We start from the raw sequence: 16,174 nt of genomic DNA, 5'->3' as shown, positions 1-16,174 counted from the left end.
TTGATTTTTCTTTTTTTTTTTTTAATATCTATCCAACAATTTTTATTTCATGATAATCAACCTGCAACGATTTTTTTTTTCATTTTTTAACTGGATATTATTTGCTTTAAAAATGAGATAATTGAATTGGGTTGAAGTTCTATATTGAGAAGGTACGTGTGATAAATTAATCGAACAACTAAATTTGATCCTTATTTCGTGAAATTTCGTCGTCGATCAATAACATCGTACCTTACATGGTCCAACAAACTTCAACCAAGTTAAGTAGTTGCCTTCGTGTACAATAAAGTGAGCCATAAAATGTCCATTACGAGTTCTTCTAGAAATTTATTCCAACGGACGAATTCGTACGTGCTAAAAGTATTTCTCTTTTAACCCTTTTTTTATTACCCCCTCCATCTCTCTCCCTCTCTACCTGAATTTACACAAGGACCGTTGAATATTTTTTTAAACGCATAAATGCCAAGAGGAAATTAAATATAAAAATAGTACTAATTATCTTAACATTAATACGCACATTAAAAAAAAAAAAACATATACGCGCATATTGAAATATTTTTTGTAAGACATAGAAATAATAAAATTAAAAAGAAAATTAATCGAAAAAAATTTGTTCGATAATATCAATAGATAGAAAATAATTTTCAATATAAATATTACACCCAGTATATAAATTTGATCACGAACTTCTCTCTCTCTCTCTCTCTCTCTCTCTCTCTCTCTCTCTCTCTTTCTTTCTCTTTTATATAGAGAAGCCAAGAGGATGCGATTAAAGAGGATAACACCATAAAGAGAACCCATACGTTTAACACGTAAAAGAAACGTTAAGTATTGAAAAGTTTAGTTGAATCGTATTTGTTAGTTAACGAACACTCCCCTACCCTATTCCCCTTATTCATCTCACGATTCAGAAAAAAGCATAAAATTTGGTTTTGAACGAAAATTCGACCAATCGTATTTCGTCAGTCGTGTTCTTCCTACACTTAGGTTAATAAGCATGATCAAGGGAAGATGAGATACTGTGAATATGTTAGAAGAGGAACACAGTTCACCGTGTGTTGCTCGGCATGACTTCAAAGTGAATGGACTAAAGCGAGTGTCGCTAACTAAACTCTCCTTCTCCTCTCCCACCATAAATTTTCTCTCTCTCTCTCTTTCTCTGCTTGCTAACTACTCGTAGATACCAACAAACGGGGGGAGAGAGAAATAGAAGCGAGTTTGCCGTTTCCAATCCCAGTCCATTTCGTGATTAAGCGTAAACTTCTGAAGTTGGCCCTGAGAGAGGATGCTTTGCAAATAACCGAGTCGAACTAACGGCGACAACCAATGGGATCACTTTTTATAGACCAGCTGTGATAACTTATTTTAGTTATTTTTTTTTCTTTTTTTTCTTTTTACTTCTTCACTTTTATATTTTAATTATTTTTTATTTTTATTTCAATAATCGTTACACATCGATTATTTTAATCTTCTTTCTTTCTAGTTTTTATTTTGATCTTTCATAACCTACAAGCAAACGACACATAGCATTAACTTTCTTCTGTAAAACATATCAATCATTTTTGTTTAATTTATCAAATACACCATGCTGACTTATTTCAGTATTTTTATTTTTATTTTTTGCATCAATTATTTAATCTTCTTTTATCTTTTTTCTCTTTTCGATCTTCATTATCTGTGAACAAAAAAATATAGAAAATAAATTGAACGAAAAAAAATAATTTAGAACAATATTCAGTTCACTGATAAAGTATTTAACTTTTTTCTCAAATAATTTCTTCTTCTAATAAACACCTTAATAATTTTATTTTTATTTTTTTTTTATATTAATTTTCATTAACTGTAAATTAAAAGATACAAAAAATATATAAATATCTAAATTATAGAATTATTTGTATAGAAGTAAATAATATGATAGGAGAAATAATTTACTTCTATTTTCATTCCCGAAAATATCGAGTTGCTAATGGCGTAAGGTAAACCTGCCAGTATAAAAACGTACGGTAGAATAATTGAAGGGTTGCTTTGGAATCCCCTAAAAGATATACCCTCTCTCCCTCTTACTCGAACCCGAACCAATACCAACTCATTCTCATCCGTTCTGTCTAATTGCTCGTCGAATTACAGTACTTCCTTCAAGTTTTACAAAAGTATATAGGGTTTCTAAGATGTGTCCGAACCGAAATGGGTTTAACGTAATTTGATTACGAAAATAAAAAAAAACAAAAACAAAAACACTCACACACAAACAAACCCGTATATGCACGCTATTAAATTAAAGTAAAGTATTACTCGCTCAAATACCATTCAACCCCCATTCCCACCCTACAGACGAGGGACAAATTCGTTCTCGTAATAATTACCTAACATTACCATTTACTAATGTACATTATTCTGATTGGTCAGGGATCAAAGTTTGCTTTGATAAAAATCAATGAACAACGAGATTTTATTTTAGTAAAGTATATTCGTTTATCGAATTTCTTGTTTATTTTTTTTTTCTTTTAATGTATCTCAATCCGTTTTTCAGTGATTTAATTTTATTATTTAAAAATTATTTATCTGAATCCTGAATAGGGAAGTACGATAGGTATTCTCTTATCCGCGGGGGTCAAGTTCTCGGTCGCCTCATTAGAAACGCAAGTGTGGTTCCCCAGCGTTGTACTCTCCAATTACCGTACACCAACACCACCACCACCACCATCACCACCATTCGCTTTCGGGTTCGAGTCGCAGGTTCAAACTCTCCGCTACTATCATTGGCGTAGACATTTCAATTTTCATTCAAAAATATTCATAAATCATATCTTAACTTTCCAAACTAACCTGTTCTATTACTTCTTTTTTCAATTGAATTAAAATTTTATTTTCCATCAAGAATGATAATTGTATCGAGATCTTAACAAAGAATGTATAAAGAAAATTTAAAATACAAAACTATTGGTATAAATATTGAATACTTATAAATAAAATAAAATATTAAAATGAAACAAGTTTTAAGTTATGTATTTAATGTTTCCATTTGTTAGATCTAACAAAGTGTTAATGAATAAATCTATATAAGAAATAGTACATAATTTAAAAAGAAAATTATTAAATTACTCAATTATAACAATCGTAGATGAATAAATGAGTCAATATGTAATAAGAAAATGATTGAAATCATGTATTAGTATTTAGAACGTTAACAAATTTTCGTTTCTATCTTTGTTCTACGTCAATCGTAGATGTTAATAAATGAATATATATAAAAAAAAAACTTTATAAATATGTATAAATAATTAGAATGTTAAACAAATTTTCGTTGCTAACTTTGTTCTACGCCAATGACTTAACCAGAGTAAAACTCTTTCTCATTCTCTCTCTCTCTCTCTCTCTCCCTCTCTTTCTTTCTCTTTCTATTCGCCCTCCCACAAAGAGTTTGTGCGACATGGCGTTCACGCAAAATCCGTAATTGCTTCGCACGGTTGCGCATCGCCAACTGTTTGCCAATTTGTTCGATTTGCCGGTGTTTGCTCAGAACAGCACTGGGAAACAACGTTCGTTTCTTTCCTCTCCCGTTTCTCCTTCTCTCTCTCTCACTCTTTTCTTTTTATTTTTGCTTTTTTTTTCCTATCCCAGGCACAACTTTCCTCATTAGATGCAGTAAACGTCATTATTTTCGCGACTAGCGTGGAAATGAATAAAAAAAAAATAAAAATAAAGAAATCATTTCGTTACATTAATAATAACGAATCGAAGACAAATCGATGAGAAAGTATGATTAAACATTTAAGTTGATTTACAAAAAAGAAAAGAAATTTTAAAGACAAAATTACATTAATATGTGATAAATTAGATAACAAAAAAGAAAAAAAATGAAGAAGAATAAATAAATTCGTCACAGAAATAATAACAATACGAATCAATTTAAAATTCCAACTAAGGTGTTTCATTGAACAACTAAAACGAAGATGAGGATGCCCTGGTTGGAAAATGAACGTTCGAAAAGATAAAATTAGTATGAATACGCTGAATACGTGCTATTAATCTCCAATGCGATTAGTCTTTGAGAAAAAAAATAAGAAAAAATCTAGGATGAAAAAAAATCCGACGGATTCGTACGAAAGAAATAAAAAGAAAAAAAAAGGGGAGAAGTTTCTGAGAGTTCCAGTAGGAAAAAAGAAAAAGAAAAAAAATCTTCCTCGTAGAACTAATAAGTAAAGAAGAAGAAGAAGAAGAAGAAGAAGAAGAAGAAGAAGAAGAAGAAGAAGAAGAAAAAGAAAAAAAGAAAAGGTGAATATATTCAAAAGCAAACGATTTTCTTATTTTTTTTTTTTTTTTTTCTCCTCACCAAAGACACGAGATGAAGAATTCCCTTGGACGATTTTCTCAAGCATATTTAAGACGACTTTGATCAGACCAGAGAATAGCAGAGCAACGAGGAAGAAATTGGCGCGAGAAATTTCAACCAACACCCAAACCCAACAACCGAACTCAACTCAACACCCAAGCCCAACCAAGACGACGACGACGACGACGACGACGACGACGACGATTCTTCGTAGGGAACCCTAACGATGCTAAAGGTATAAGATATTGGGAATGAAGGAGGGGATGAAGGAATTGGTGTTGTAGTGTTGGTTAGAAGTAAACGAGTTCCTCCTTCTCTTTATGACCCCCCGGAGCCATCGAAAACTTACCAACCAACCCCCCGGTTTCTGTAACGTTAGGACTACCACCTTGAGAATGAGTGAATAAGATAGAAAGAGAGAGAGAGAGAAAGAGAGAGAGAAAGTGAACGTAAAGACCGAGTCGAGTTTATCAAAGCGCACGCCAAAGTGTTCCCAAGGGACCGGTGAGTCCGATTATATGAACTCTGTGACTGACATAAGAGAAAAAAAAAGAATATATATATATATATAAATATATATAAAATGAACATATAAAAATACAAAATATATTAAACGCTAGGTCTTTCTATGTCTAACGATAACATAAAAAGAAAAAAAGAAATAAAGAATCTAATCTTTAATATTTTTAAATAACAAACATAAAAAGAAACTTATAAAAGAATAGGAACTCATAAAAAAAGAAAAAAAAGTCAACGTATATACACGAATATACCCGTTATATCGTGTACAAAAGAATAGAGATAAGGATTATGTGACGGCAATTCGTGACACGCCTAGTGACCTTTGGCTAGGGGAAAACATTTTGTTCTGGGGAGATTGGAAGTAGGAAAGGTCAGAACGTAGAGACCATGAAATTCAACGATGGCCGTTCTGGGATTGAAGAAAAGAATAGAATGAAAGTTGTGTGTATGTGTGTGTGTGTGTGAGAGAGAGAGAGAGAGAGAAAGAAGGGAAATTTCGAGTGCCAGTACTTCTTATCGATGCAAAACAGTGCGGAGGGTAGCAGCAATTAAGAGATAACAAGGTTTCCTCCCTCGTCACCCCTCCAATTAGTAACACCCTGGATCCCACCCTTTTCTTCTTCTCTTCTCATTTCATCTCTCTTTCACTACGTTTCTGTTGCTTTCATCCTCTCTCTGTTACTGGCAGAACCAAAACGTACCATCCCCGAGGCCTACGATGTTTCCACCCTTCGTATTGACGACGACGACGACGACCGAGCCCCCCTTTTTCGTACGTGAACTACGTTTTGAATCTTTCATCTCTTTCTATCGTTTCTGTTTGCATATCGAAAATGTGGTGGTGGGCTGTACCAAACCAAGTCCATTGGGAATTTCAACGAGAGATTGCAAGGTGCTGGCTGTTGCTGGCTGCTATTGCTGCTTTACTGAAATGGAATAATAGACGCGTTAAAGTTTGTTTTTTTTTTGTTATAATTTATAATATTATTATATTTTGAAGTGACATCATCATCATCATCATCGTCAAAGGTCATCTTACCCTTTCTTCCCTCTTACTCCTTGTTAAATAATTTTTCTTTATTTAAAAGAATTTCACTAAAATCCTAATTCAATGAAATTTATATTATAAGTTTATTTTTTATAATTTTCTTTGTCCTTTTATTTTAATACTTAACTCATATATTATCTTTTTGTCTAGTAACAAAAAAGAAATCAAACATCACTTTAAAGATGTCAATGAAAGGAATTTAATTTCTTTTTTGATTAAAATAAACGTTTGAAATTGTTTATTACTGTTCATATTTTTACTTTGATTATATAAATATATATATGTGTGTATACATGTATCAATGAGTATAGGGAAAAAAGCAAGCTTTGAAAATTCCTATTAGGAATGGAAATGCAGACACGAATAAGGGTCGTTATGAAAGAGAGAAAAGAAGGGAAGAAAAAGAAAAAAGGGCTCTCTCTCTCTCTCTCTCTCTCTCTCTCTCTCTCTCTCTTTCTCTTTCTCTCACTGGCTTTAACTCTGACTCTGGTTCTGGTCGAGGAAATTATTTCGAATTCAGTAAGCTCGAATAGCAGGCACGTCCGATTGATTATTATCGAATTGAACAAACGAGGGTGCTTGATCGAAACTATTGAAGCATTTTGAATTACGATATCCTACCACCACCATCCCCCCCCATTCTGTCTAACTATATTTACACCTAATTACGCCAATCAATATACGAATTAGAATGGGTCACCTAGCTAATAATAATTCTTTAAATAATCCTAATTAATTATGTCGATAAAAAAAATATAAATATAAATATAAATATTATATTAATAAATATTTAATTAATGAAATATTTATAAATTATATATGATGATATGTAAAGAATATATATATATAATAATGTATATAAAATATATATATGTAATAAAATAATTAAATAAATTAAATATTATATATAAATAAATATTAGTTCTATTTGTTTTTATACGGTGTAAAAATATTTTTATATTTAATTGTTACAATGAACAATTAAACATTTAGTTCCTTTATTATTTGTAAATAAAAATGAAAGAGATATAGTGTGTGTGTGTGTGTGTGTGTGTGTGTGTGTGTGTGTGTGTGTGTGTGTGTGTGTGTGTGTGTGTGTGTGTGTGTGTGTGTGTGTGTGTGTGTGTGTGTGTGTGTGAATATTTTATGAGCACATTATTGTCTCGCGAGTATTATGTGTTTTATTTTTTTCTCTTTTTTTTTTTTAAAGAAAATAGAAAAATAAACGTGAGTTAAGTATAAATTTATTCTAGATAAGTGAAATTTATAACTTCATTTTGGAGTATATAAATATTAACATAGAAAAATGTAACTTATTGTTACAGTTTAGTATAGTTTAAGTTAGTTTAGTATAATTCATTTTACATCGTAACAATAATAATATTCATCGATCTACAATATGGCAACACTTTGTCTATACAATAGTCAGCAATTATTTAATAGAGACATCATTTCTCTATCGCTAAAAGTAAGAATAATTATTATTAAATTATTTTATATATATATATATATATATATATATATATATATATATATATCAAATTTTACGCTATCACGTTCGTCAAAACTACAAACATTGTAGTTCGCATAATCACACACACACATATATAAACATATTTTTATTAGTTCAAAGTGTATTTTAAAAGTGTACGAAAAAAACAAAGCAATAATAGAAAGAAAGTAATAAAAGTAGAAACAAAAAATAATAGTTTCCTCTAAAAGTTATCAAAATGGTTCAATGTTAAAATATCAAACGATGTTATAGTAATAACTATTTGACTATTTTCATTTTTATTGTTTTTGTTTTGTCTTACGAAACCTATAAAAATTTCAAAATCGTTTGAACATTTTTTTTCTTGTTTTTTCTTTTTTTCTTTTTTTAATTAAATAAAAATTCTATTGTGCGAAGTAAAAATAAAAAAAAGAAAAGGATAGAAAATATAAAATGATGCAGCATCAGAATACAGCGGGGGAGTTATAGAACAGGTCGGTGCGTATGAGGTCGTTAGTAAAGTTTCCAGCGGTGCATATCAATGAGAGTCAAGCCTCCTCTACTATTCTATAGGAAAAAAAGGGGAATGAACATCTCATGGGAATACGGACACCCGTTATACCAAAGGAACGAAAGAAGTTAGCTATCTAGCTAGCTAGCTAGATAACCTAACGTAATCTTGCGAAATACATATATATATATATGTATGTGTGAATTTCGAGGGGTTGCTTTTTAGAGAAACGCAACTAGAATTTTTCAACACGAATCTAACTGACTCATCATGCTGCTTACTTAAACGATAATCTCTCGCTCGTTGTTACACCCTAAAAGAACGATTTCTTACGGGATTCCTTTCGTGCTTGGAATAAATCGTTTATCTTGATTTATCCTTCCAATATATTTGGGATCCTAGGATTTGTAGTTTTTTTTCTTTTTTTTTTTCTTTTAAAGTGTCGCGTTAAGGGTTGAAATATAATTCTCGTTGAGTGTGACTCGAAAAAAAAGAAGATCATCGTTTACACGAACACTTTCGTAAACTTATAAATTGATTGATTAAATATCGTAGATAAGTACTCAATAAATCATTGACACGAAATTTCGTAGACTCGTCCATCGACAAACCCCAATTTTTTTTCATAAACTTTGTAAACATATTTCTAATCCACCGTTGAACAATAATTCCATAAAAAAATAAACAACAATCCATAGAACTTATAAAATTATCATGAAAAAAAAGTAACATACCTAATTGATAGTTCAATCATTGATCAAAGAAAATATTATTCTCCAATCAGAACATATCTATTACAAAAAAAAGAAAAGAAGAAGCAAAGAAACAATTAAAAATTTGTTCAAACTATTTTCCACTTCTTCTCCCCATGAACAGGAATATTCAGTTTTTTTGTTTTTCTTTTTCTTCTTTTTATCCTCTCTTTTTCTCCGTGTCCTTTCTCGATCATTGAAGAGAAAAATTCAAGCCGAAGGATCGGAAAGAAGGGTGTGTAGTGGACTCAACTTGGGTTTACGCGATTGTATTGGTACGTAGGTGTGTGTGCGTTCGTTCGGGTCACAAAGTTGGTCTTGTTAGGCCGCGGCGAAAGGGGATTCTGATCAACGAAGCGTGTTAGCCCTAAGGGCTCTTCTTCCTGCTACCCAGAGAGAAGACACACGCTTCGTTTCTCAATTGATTCTTTATTTTACAATCGCTCGTGGCCTTCTTTCCGGAGGACCGCGGAACACGTCGTGCGGGATAAGGACGTTAGATGCTTATCTTTCCAACCCCTCTTACACCCCCTCCTCCCTTCCCAATCCACCCTTTCCTTTTGCAAAGTGTAGTACGTATAGGTGCGTATCTATCCATGTTTTGTTATTTTCCTTTTTCATTCTTCTTCTTCTTCTTCTTCTTCTTCTTCTTCTTCTTCTATTTCCTATGATTACCTAAAATTTTTAACACAATACTATTCTGGTGAATCAAAAGTTCATGCGTTTATTGAACATTATTGGAACTGCATAATAGATTGTTTTTGTAAAGTATACTTTGAAAAACGCACTAACTTTTGTTTCAACCTAATAAAATTGGTTGTTGATGGAGTTTTTCCATGAGACTTGACATAAAAGAAACTTTTACTTGTTATTTAATGTTTTGGACAAGGCTAAATTTTAATACGGGATTTTTTTCTTTCTATAGCAAAGTACGACGCGAATTATTCGTAAACGATACATTTATTGAAATGTGTAATGAACAATGCTTTTTCTTTACGCGAATGCAACAAAAATTATTATATTTTATCTTGTATATTGTTAATACTGTTATAAAGTTTTGTGAAGGTATAAAACAAGTGTCAAACAAGACATATGAAAAAAAAAACGATCATTCAATTCAAATGGTGAACAAGTAATAGCCACTATAATGACGTTATAGTTTTTCTAAGAGATTTAATTAAAAGTAAATTATTTTTCATGTTAGGATCGATAAAATTATATAATATCTTTTCAATTTAATCTTTAATTATTTAATTTAGTCTACTTCTACCTGAGAATAACTTTTAATTTTAAATTTCTAAAAACGATATAAGTATCATTTAGAAATACCTCTTTCCACATTGAATTTATTTAAATTAAATTTAAGACGTTTACAATTGAAGAAAATCGAAGTAACGTTGAGAATAATTGTGAATACCTCTTTAAATAATTAATTAATTTATTCTTGTAATATCGATGAAAATCTTATCTATCGTTGCAGAGAATCGAACCTTTACCTAGTCTTCCAGTCCCAGACTTGGAAACTACCATGCAGAAGTATTTAGCACAAGTTGAAGTTATAGTACCGAATCATCTGGAAAAGACACGAAGTTTAGTAAGAGGATTTCTATCTGGATCTGGACCAAAATTGCAGCAATATCTTTTGGAACGTAGACATAAGACGACCAATTGGGTAAGTTGTTATTTCAAATTATTTCTATTTAATCGATGATAAAAATGAAAATCTTCAAAAGAGGAGATTGTCATGCAAACTAAAATTGACAATTATTAAACAATTAATTACACTTATTTATAAGTCTACATTACTCATACTTATTTATGATATAATATAATATCGAAACTTATGAAATTAAACCTTTAATGGAATACATTTTCGAATGACTATCAAAATGATACATAACCTAACATTTTTTTTATGAAATTTTAAATAACGATCCTCGTTTCAACCCAACACCCGTCACTCTTTACTGTCCATATTAAAAATAAAAAAGCATTATATAAATAAGATATAAATTACTCTAAAATATATATACCATCTGTCTGATTAAATATTCTAACGAGAAGAAAATAAAAAGAGAAAAATATACAAAGAGATATAAAATGAGAATGAATGAAAAAATTAAAAAAAAAAGAAAACTGATAAAGAAAGACAAGAATGGTGAATCTTTTCTATCTTTTTTTTTGTCAGACTAAGTGGCACAACAGCACTTTCGTTTTAAGCTACCACCACCACCACCACCATGCCTCGAGAGAATTTACCTTCCGTAACGGTTGGGTCCTACGCCATTGTAACCATCCCTTTTCTCTCTCTCTCTCTCTCTCTCTCTTTTCTACATATTCGTAGAATATCCGGGTGAGTCCTTGGTGACTTTTGCGATCTTTCCCCCGCGTGTCTAGCACGCTTCGCACGTTCCCATGGGATTCTTGGGCCGATGCATGCTTGCTTGCTTACTTGCTTGCTTGCTTGCTAGATGGTATACCATAAGCCAGACCCTACTACTACTGCTACAACACCCTTCATCCTTCGTCCACCTACCCTTCGCTTGCCAAAGCCCCCCGTGGCACATAAATAAATAAATAAATGGATTTACGGGGGCCTATGTACGTTTCTTATACTCTCACTTTCTCTCTCTCTCTCTTTTACTCTTAAACCTCACATGTCATTTCTCCTTTTCTATGCTTGAGTAAAGAGGGACGTGAAGAGGGAACGAGGAAGTAAAGGAATATTAGAGTACGAGAAAGATAAAGATAGAGAATATCTTCTTATACAATGCAAATATTATAGGAAATGGAACTGAAATAAAAGGGTTGAATTTTTTATGATTATACTAAATTATATAATAACTAAAATGGGTTCGTTTAATATACGCGCATATATATCTATGTATGTTTTATTTTTTTGTAATAATAAATATAATAATTTCAATTTTGAAACGAAAACGTATAATATTATTATTATTTTTATTATATTAGGGTAAAACAGAAATTTGTGAGTTTATTGTGTTGTTTCAGATCGTGCAATTTTTTTTTTAAATCAATAAAATTTTTTCATTTGCAAGTGAAATCTTAATTTAAACGCACGATCTTCTTTGGGGGGGGTTCATCTTAATATTATATAATATATATATATGAATAAAATAAATTAAAAATGTATAGTAAAGAACATAGTGATTAAAATAAAGTTTTCATCGTGATATATTAAAAAATTGGAAACATACTTAAAAAAAGGATTGCTGAGACTACCAACAAACGTTTAAAAAAGATTTTGTTAAATGGGGAATAAGAAGGAAGGAAGAAAGAAAAAAATAAAGAAAGAAAGAGAACTATAGGTAAGAAAAAAAAAACAAATAAAAAATTTGGAGTTATCGGTGTTACTTTTTTTTTACGAGACACGGCGAAGGGTCGAAAATAAGAAAATGTTTCGGATATAAAGTTAGATCGAATTTTATTCTTCTATCTTCTTTCTTCTTTATTCTTAAAAAAAAATAACAGATATTATCGAGATATATAACATAAGAAGGGATAAGAAGAAAAAGAAGAAGAAGAAGAAGAAGAAGAAGAAGATCGATCATTTCACAAATGTGATTGCTCAAGATAATCGTTCGGTTGTAATTTACGTTACGTTCATTATCTTTCTGTGTACCTATTACTTAAGATGAAAACTTTATTACGAAACGTTTAACTCGAATCATCATTATCATCATCATCCTACCTCTTACTCAAATGATCTATAATAATCTAACATTATCCGATCAAAATTAACTAGTATAATAAATAAATTAACCGATCGAATGTTTAAGTCCTATGAAAAGGGTAACGGAATGAAATATCAAATAAAATAAAAATATTGAAAGATTAGAATGGAAAAAAAATAGGACGAGAAAGGAAAAATATGAAATCGTGATGGAAGATCTGTAAAGGTCTCTTTCTATATATATATATATCTCTTTCTATTCGATCGATCGATCAGATGTTGAACTATACCAATGGAGAAAAGAATTTCGCGAGAAAATTGCTTTTTCGTAGCTGCATCCCTTTCTCCTATTTCACCTCTTGTAAACGTGTAGGGTCCAGCAGAGTCTTTCTTTGACTCTGTTAAAGCCGACTAAACGGAAATGTAGTTTCCTCTGTCACGTACATACGACGAAAAAACGACGAAAAAAAAGTCAAGAAGTATTTCTAAAGAGGTACATTTTTTTCTTTTTTTTTTTTTGCTATACAACGAACTCAACGTGTATAAAAAAAAAACATTTTCTATATGCTTGATGTGTCTTTTAATTATATATTATCAAAACTTTTCAAGGTAAATTTATACGAAAGAAAAAATACAATTGAATTAGTTAAATGAAGATATAAATAACTAAAACGTTGATTGTTATTTTGCAAATTGAACAAATGATCTGAAAAAATATTACATGTAAAAGGAAAGAAAAATAAAAACAAACGATTGATAAGATGAAAAATATAAATAACAAAAGTAAAAATTATTGATTATTATAGAAAAAGTTCTGATGAATTATCAAAGTTTGCGAGACACAGATTAACCAATGAATCTAACGTGTATAAAAAAGATTTTCTACATACTCGGTGTATCATTTTATTATTATTATAAAAACTTCGAGGTAAATTTATTCTAAAAAAAAAATCAAACTTGAATTTATAAGATGAAGAATATCAAATAACTAAAAACTTTGATTGTTATTTTACTTATTGAAATAAATCACAGAAACAAAAAATTCATAAATGTTATAAAAAAAAAAAATGCTTAATATGATAAAAAATACTAACAACAAAAATGAAGATTATTGACGATTATTGATAAAAATTCTGATGAATGATCAAATTTACCGTGACATAGGCTAACACAGAGACGTACAAAAGAGAAAAAAAATAAATAAAGAGAAAAGAAATAGACAGGGTCGTTCGAAAAGCTCTGTTTTGCGAATGAATAATGGAAGTTTCAATGAAATTTTCCAGTTCGCCGCGGGGCACCGTAATATTAGCTTACCACCGGCACAATTCTCTCTCTTTCTCTCTCTTTTTCTCTGTTATCGGCCTTAAAGCTCTTTCTCCTACTGACAAAACCCATCGAGCTTACTGCTTGGACTGGTAGAACCCTTCCACCCTTCACCCCTTCATTTCTCTATTCCATCCTTTGGACTATACACACTCTACAAAACCCTTTTATGATTTCTCTCACACCTCGAAATATATGAAAGAACTGATGGAATTAGATCATTGTTAAGATTAATACCCTTCCCCCTACATCCCCTTCCCACCCCCATCTGATTCCGTTTACTTCGTCGTATCTATGAATAAAAATACAACTTACGTGATGAATTATTAAAATATTAATTGAATGAAAATATTAAAATTAAAACAATAAAACAGTATAAATATAATTAAAATATTATTTAAATTAAAATATTGTTAAAATTACAATAATATTGTCATAAATAAAAATGAAAATTGAGTTCAAATATTTAATGATCACGCTGAAATTAGAACATTGTAGAAATTAAGATAATTTAAATTGAATTATATCAAAACACTGTATCTAACCATTAAACTTTTACACCATTAAAATGATTAAAGTGTCTTCAAGAAATATATTTACAAAGATATTAAAATAATATATAAAAATAAATTAGAATAAAAGATAAGATGACCATTGGAATCAAAATATTGTTCAAACTAAAACAATTTAAATTAAATTACTACCGAAACATTATACCTATCCATTAAACTTTCATCTTTAAAAATGATTTAAATTCCTCTTTAAAAAAATATCTAGAAAAAAAAAGAAATATTAAAATAGATTACGACAATTAAACTGAATAAATGATAAGAATACCACCTGAACCATGATGTTTTATCATGGAGATGAGAATAATGACATTTAATGATAATATTTCACATAATATATAAAAAGAAAGAAAAGTATTGCGTATAGTAATATAGGATTCATTTAAGAGAAAAGGACAAACATGAAGGATAATAAAGATCATATATATAAAGGTATTAACAGGCGAGAAAGTACACGCAAGATAAACCATAAAACCGCGAAAGAAATAGAAAAAGAAGGAAAGAGTATATGTGTGTGTAACAAAGAGAGAGAGAGAGGGGTGAGAGGGTAAGTGCAAATGGGCGTGTGTCGATGGTCTTTGGAAAAAGGGACGTATCTCTTCTCTCCCTACTTCAAGGAGACAGGAAACTACCGGAAGGACTAGAGGCAATAAACGTTTATGGTCTGGTCAAAAGCTCCATATCGAATGAACGTATCTTTTCCTGTCCTTCACTTAAACTCTCTCACTCTCACTCTCTCTCTGTCTCTTTCATTCTCTTTTTTCTTCCCTGTCACTTTCTATAAAACGTTTTCTTATCGATAACAATATTTTTCCTGCAAAATATAAATACCATATCAATATATATCAACATGTGTATCATCTCATTTCAAATATAACATACGTTATACACAATTAATTATTCTTGATTTTTTTTTTTGTATTTATATTTCTTAAATTCGTTATTTTATCGATTATAAAATCGTACAAGTTAATTAGCTCAATGGTATCCTAAAAATGGAATAATGAATTTAATTCTTTATCGAAAACGATATACAACGTATCATTTAGAACTTGTAATATTTGTTAAAATAATTATTCATTTTATAATGATTAGCCAAAAGAAAAATAAAACAAATAATTTCTCATTTTATAATAACGTGATATAACGAAATAGTTTCATTTATTAATGCATTATACGTCTTTTAAAAATAAAACTAAAAAAAAAAAAGAAAGAAAAAAATTAAACATATATGAAAAAATATTGCGTGAGTAGATGTAGTAAAGTAGTAAAAGAAGAATATCGTGATGGTCAGACAGGAAGAAAGGAAGCACCAACAGCAGTAGTAGTAGTAATAGTAGCAGCAAGTAGAGAAAGGCAAGTTAGATGCGTTTGCAGGAAGAAGTATGAAATTCGAAGGGGAAAGGCAAAACCAAGGCGTGGAGGAACAACCCCTAAAGTACGCAACTTTTCTTAGGAATCCCCATGGGCATCGAATGTCTCTTTCTCACTCTCCCTCTCTTACACACCCACACTCTACGAAGGCTCATAGAGAGAGCAGACAGAAGAGAAAAAGGAAAGAGGGAGAGAGAAAAAAGTTTTTCCAAGCTCGTGGAAGAAAAATAAGGAGGAAAGGGAAGGAAAGAGAACGTGTTCCTTCGGTAAGGTGACTTCAGCTTTCACACGCGAGAGGAAATTTAAAGGGGAAAAATATTTTTCCTTGATACTCGAGACTTTCTACACATACACACACACACAATTACACAGGTATATATATACACCTGTTAAAATATATATTCTAATACACATCTTACACATAAAAACAAATAATACACATATTAAACGTATGCAATACGTACACACAAATATACAGAACACACACAGATAAACCTAAAAAAAAAAACTCATTCAATACACGTACACAGTTAATGTATATACAGAGGAAAAGTGA

General features: G+C 30.6%; 1 protein-coding gene across 2 annotated transcripts in view; it reads left to right on the top strand.

The window, feature by feature from the left end:
- ChAT (Choline acetyltransferase) overlaps positions 1 to 16,174 on the top strand; it is a 72,160-nt gene that overhangs the window by 30,582 nt on the left and 25,404 nt on the right. For both annotated transcript variants that reach the window (XM_015326070.2, XM_089172070.1), the window contains one exon: positions 10,139 to 10,330. In XM_015326070.2, the coding sequence (XP_015181556.1) occupies positions 10,187 to 10,330 (144 nt within the window). In that variant the 5' untranslated portion in view covers positions 10,139 to 10,186. The remainder of the gene's footprint in view (positions 1 to 10,138; positions 10,331 to 16,174) is intronic.

The sequence above is a fragment of the Polistes dominula genome, unplaced genomic scaffold (assembly GCF_049000335.1).
Source record: "Polistes dominula isolate Pdom_NZ unplaced genomic scaffold, Pdom_raw_medaka contig_73, whole genome shotgun sequence".
Taxonomy (NCBI): domain Eukaryota; kingdom Metazoa; phylum Arthropoda; class Insecta; order Hymenoptera; family Vespidae; genus Polistes; species Polistes dominula.
The sequence above is the reverse complement of the archived record's forward strand: the minus strand, read 5'-3'. Positions and strand labels throughout refer to the sequence as shown.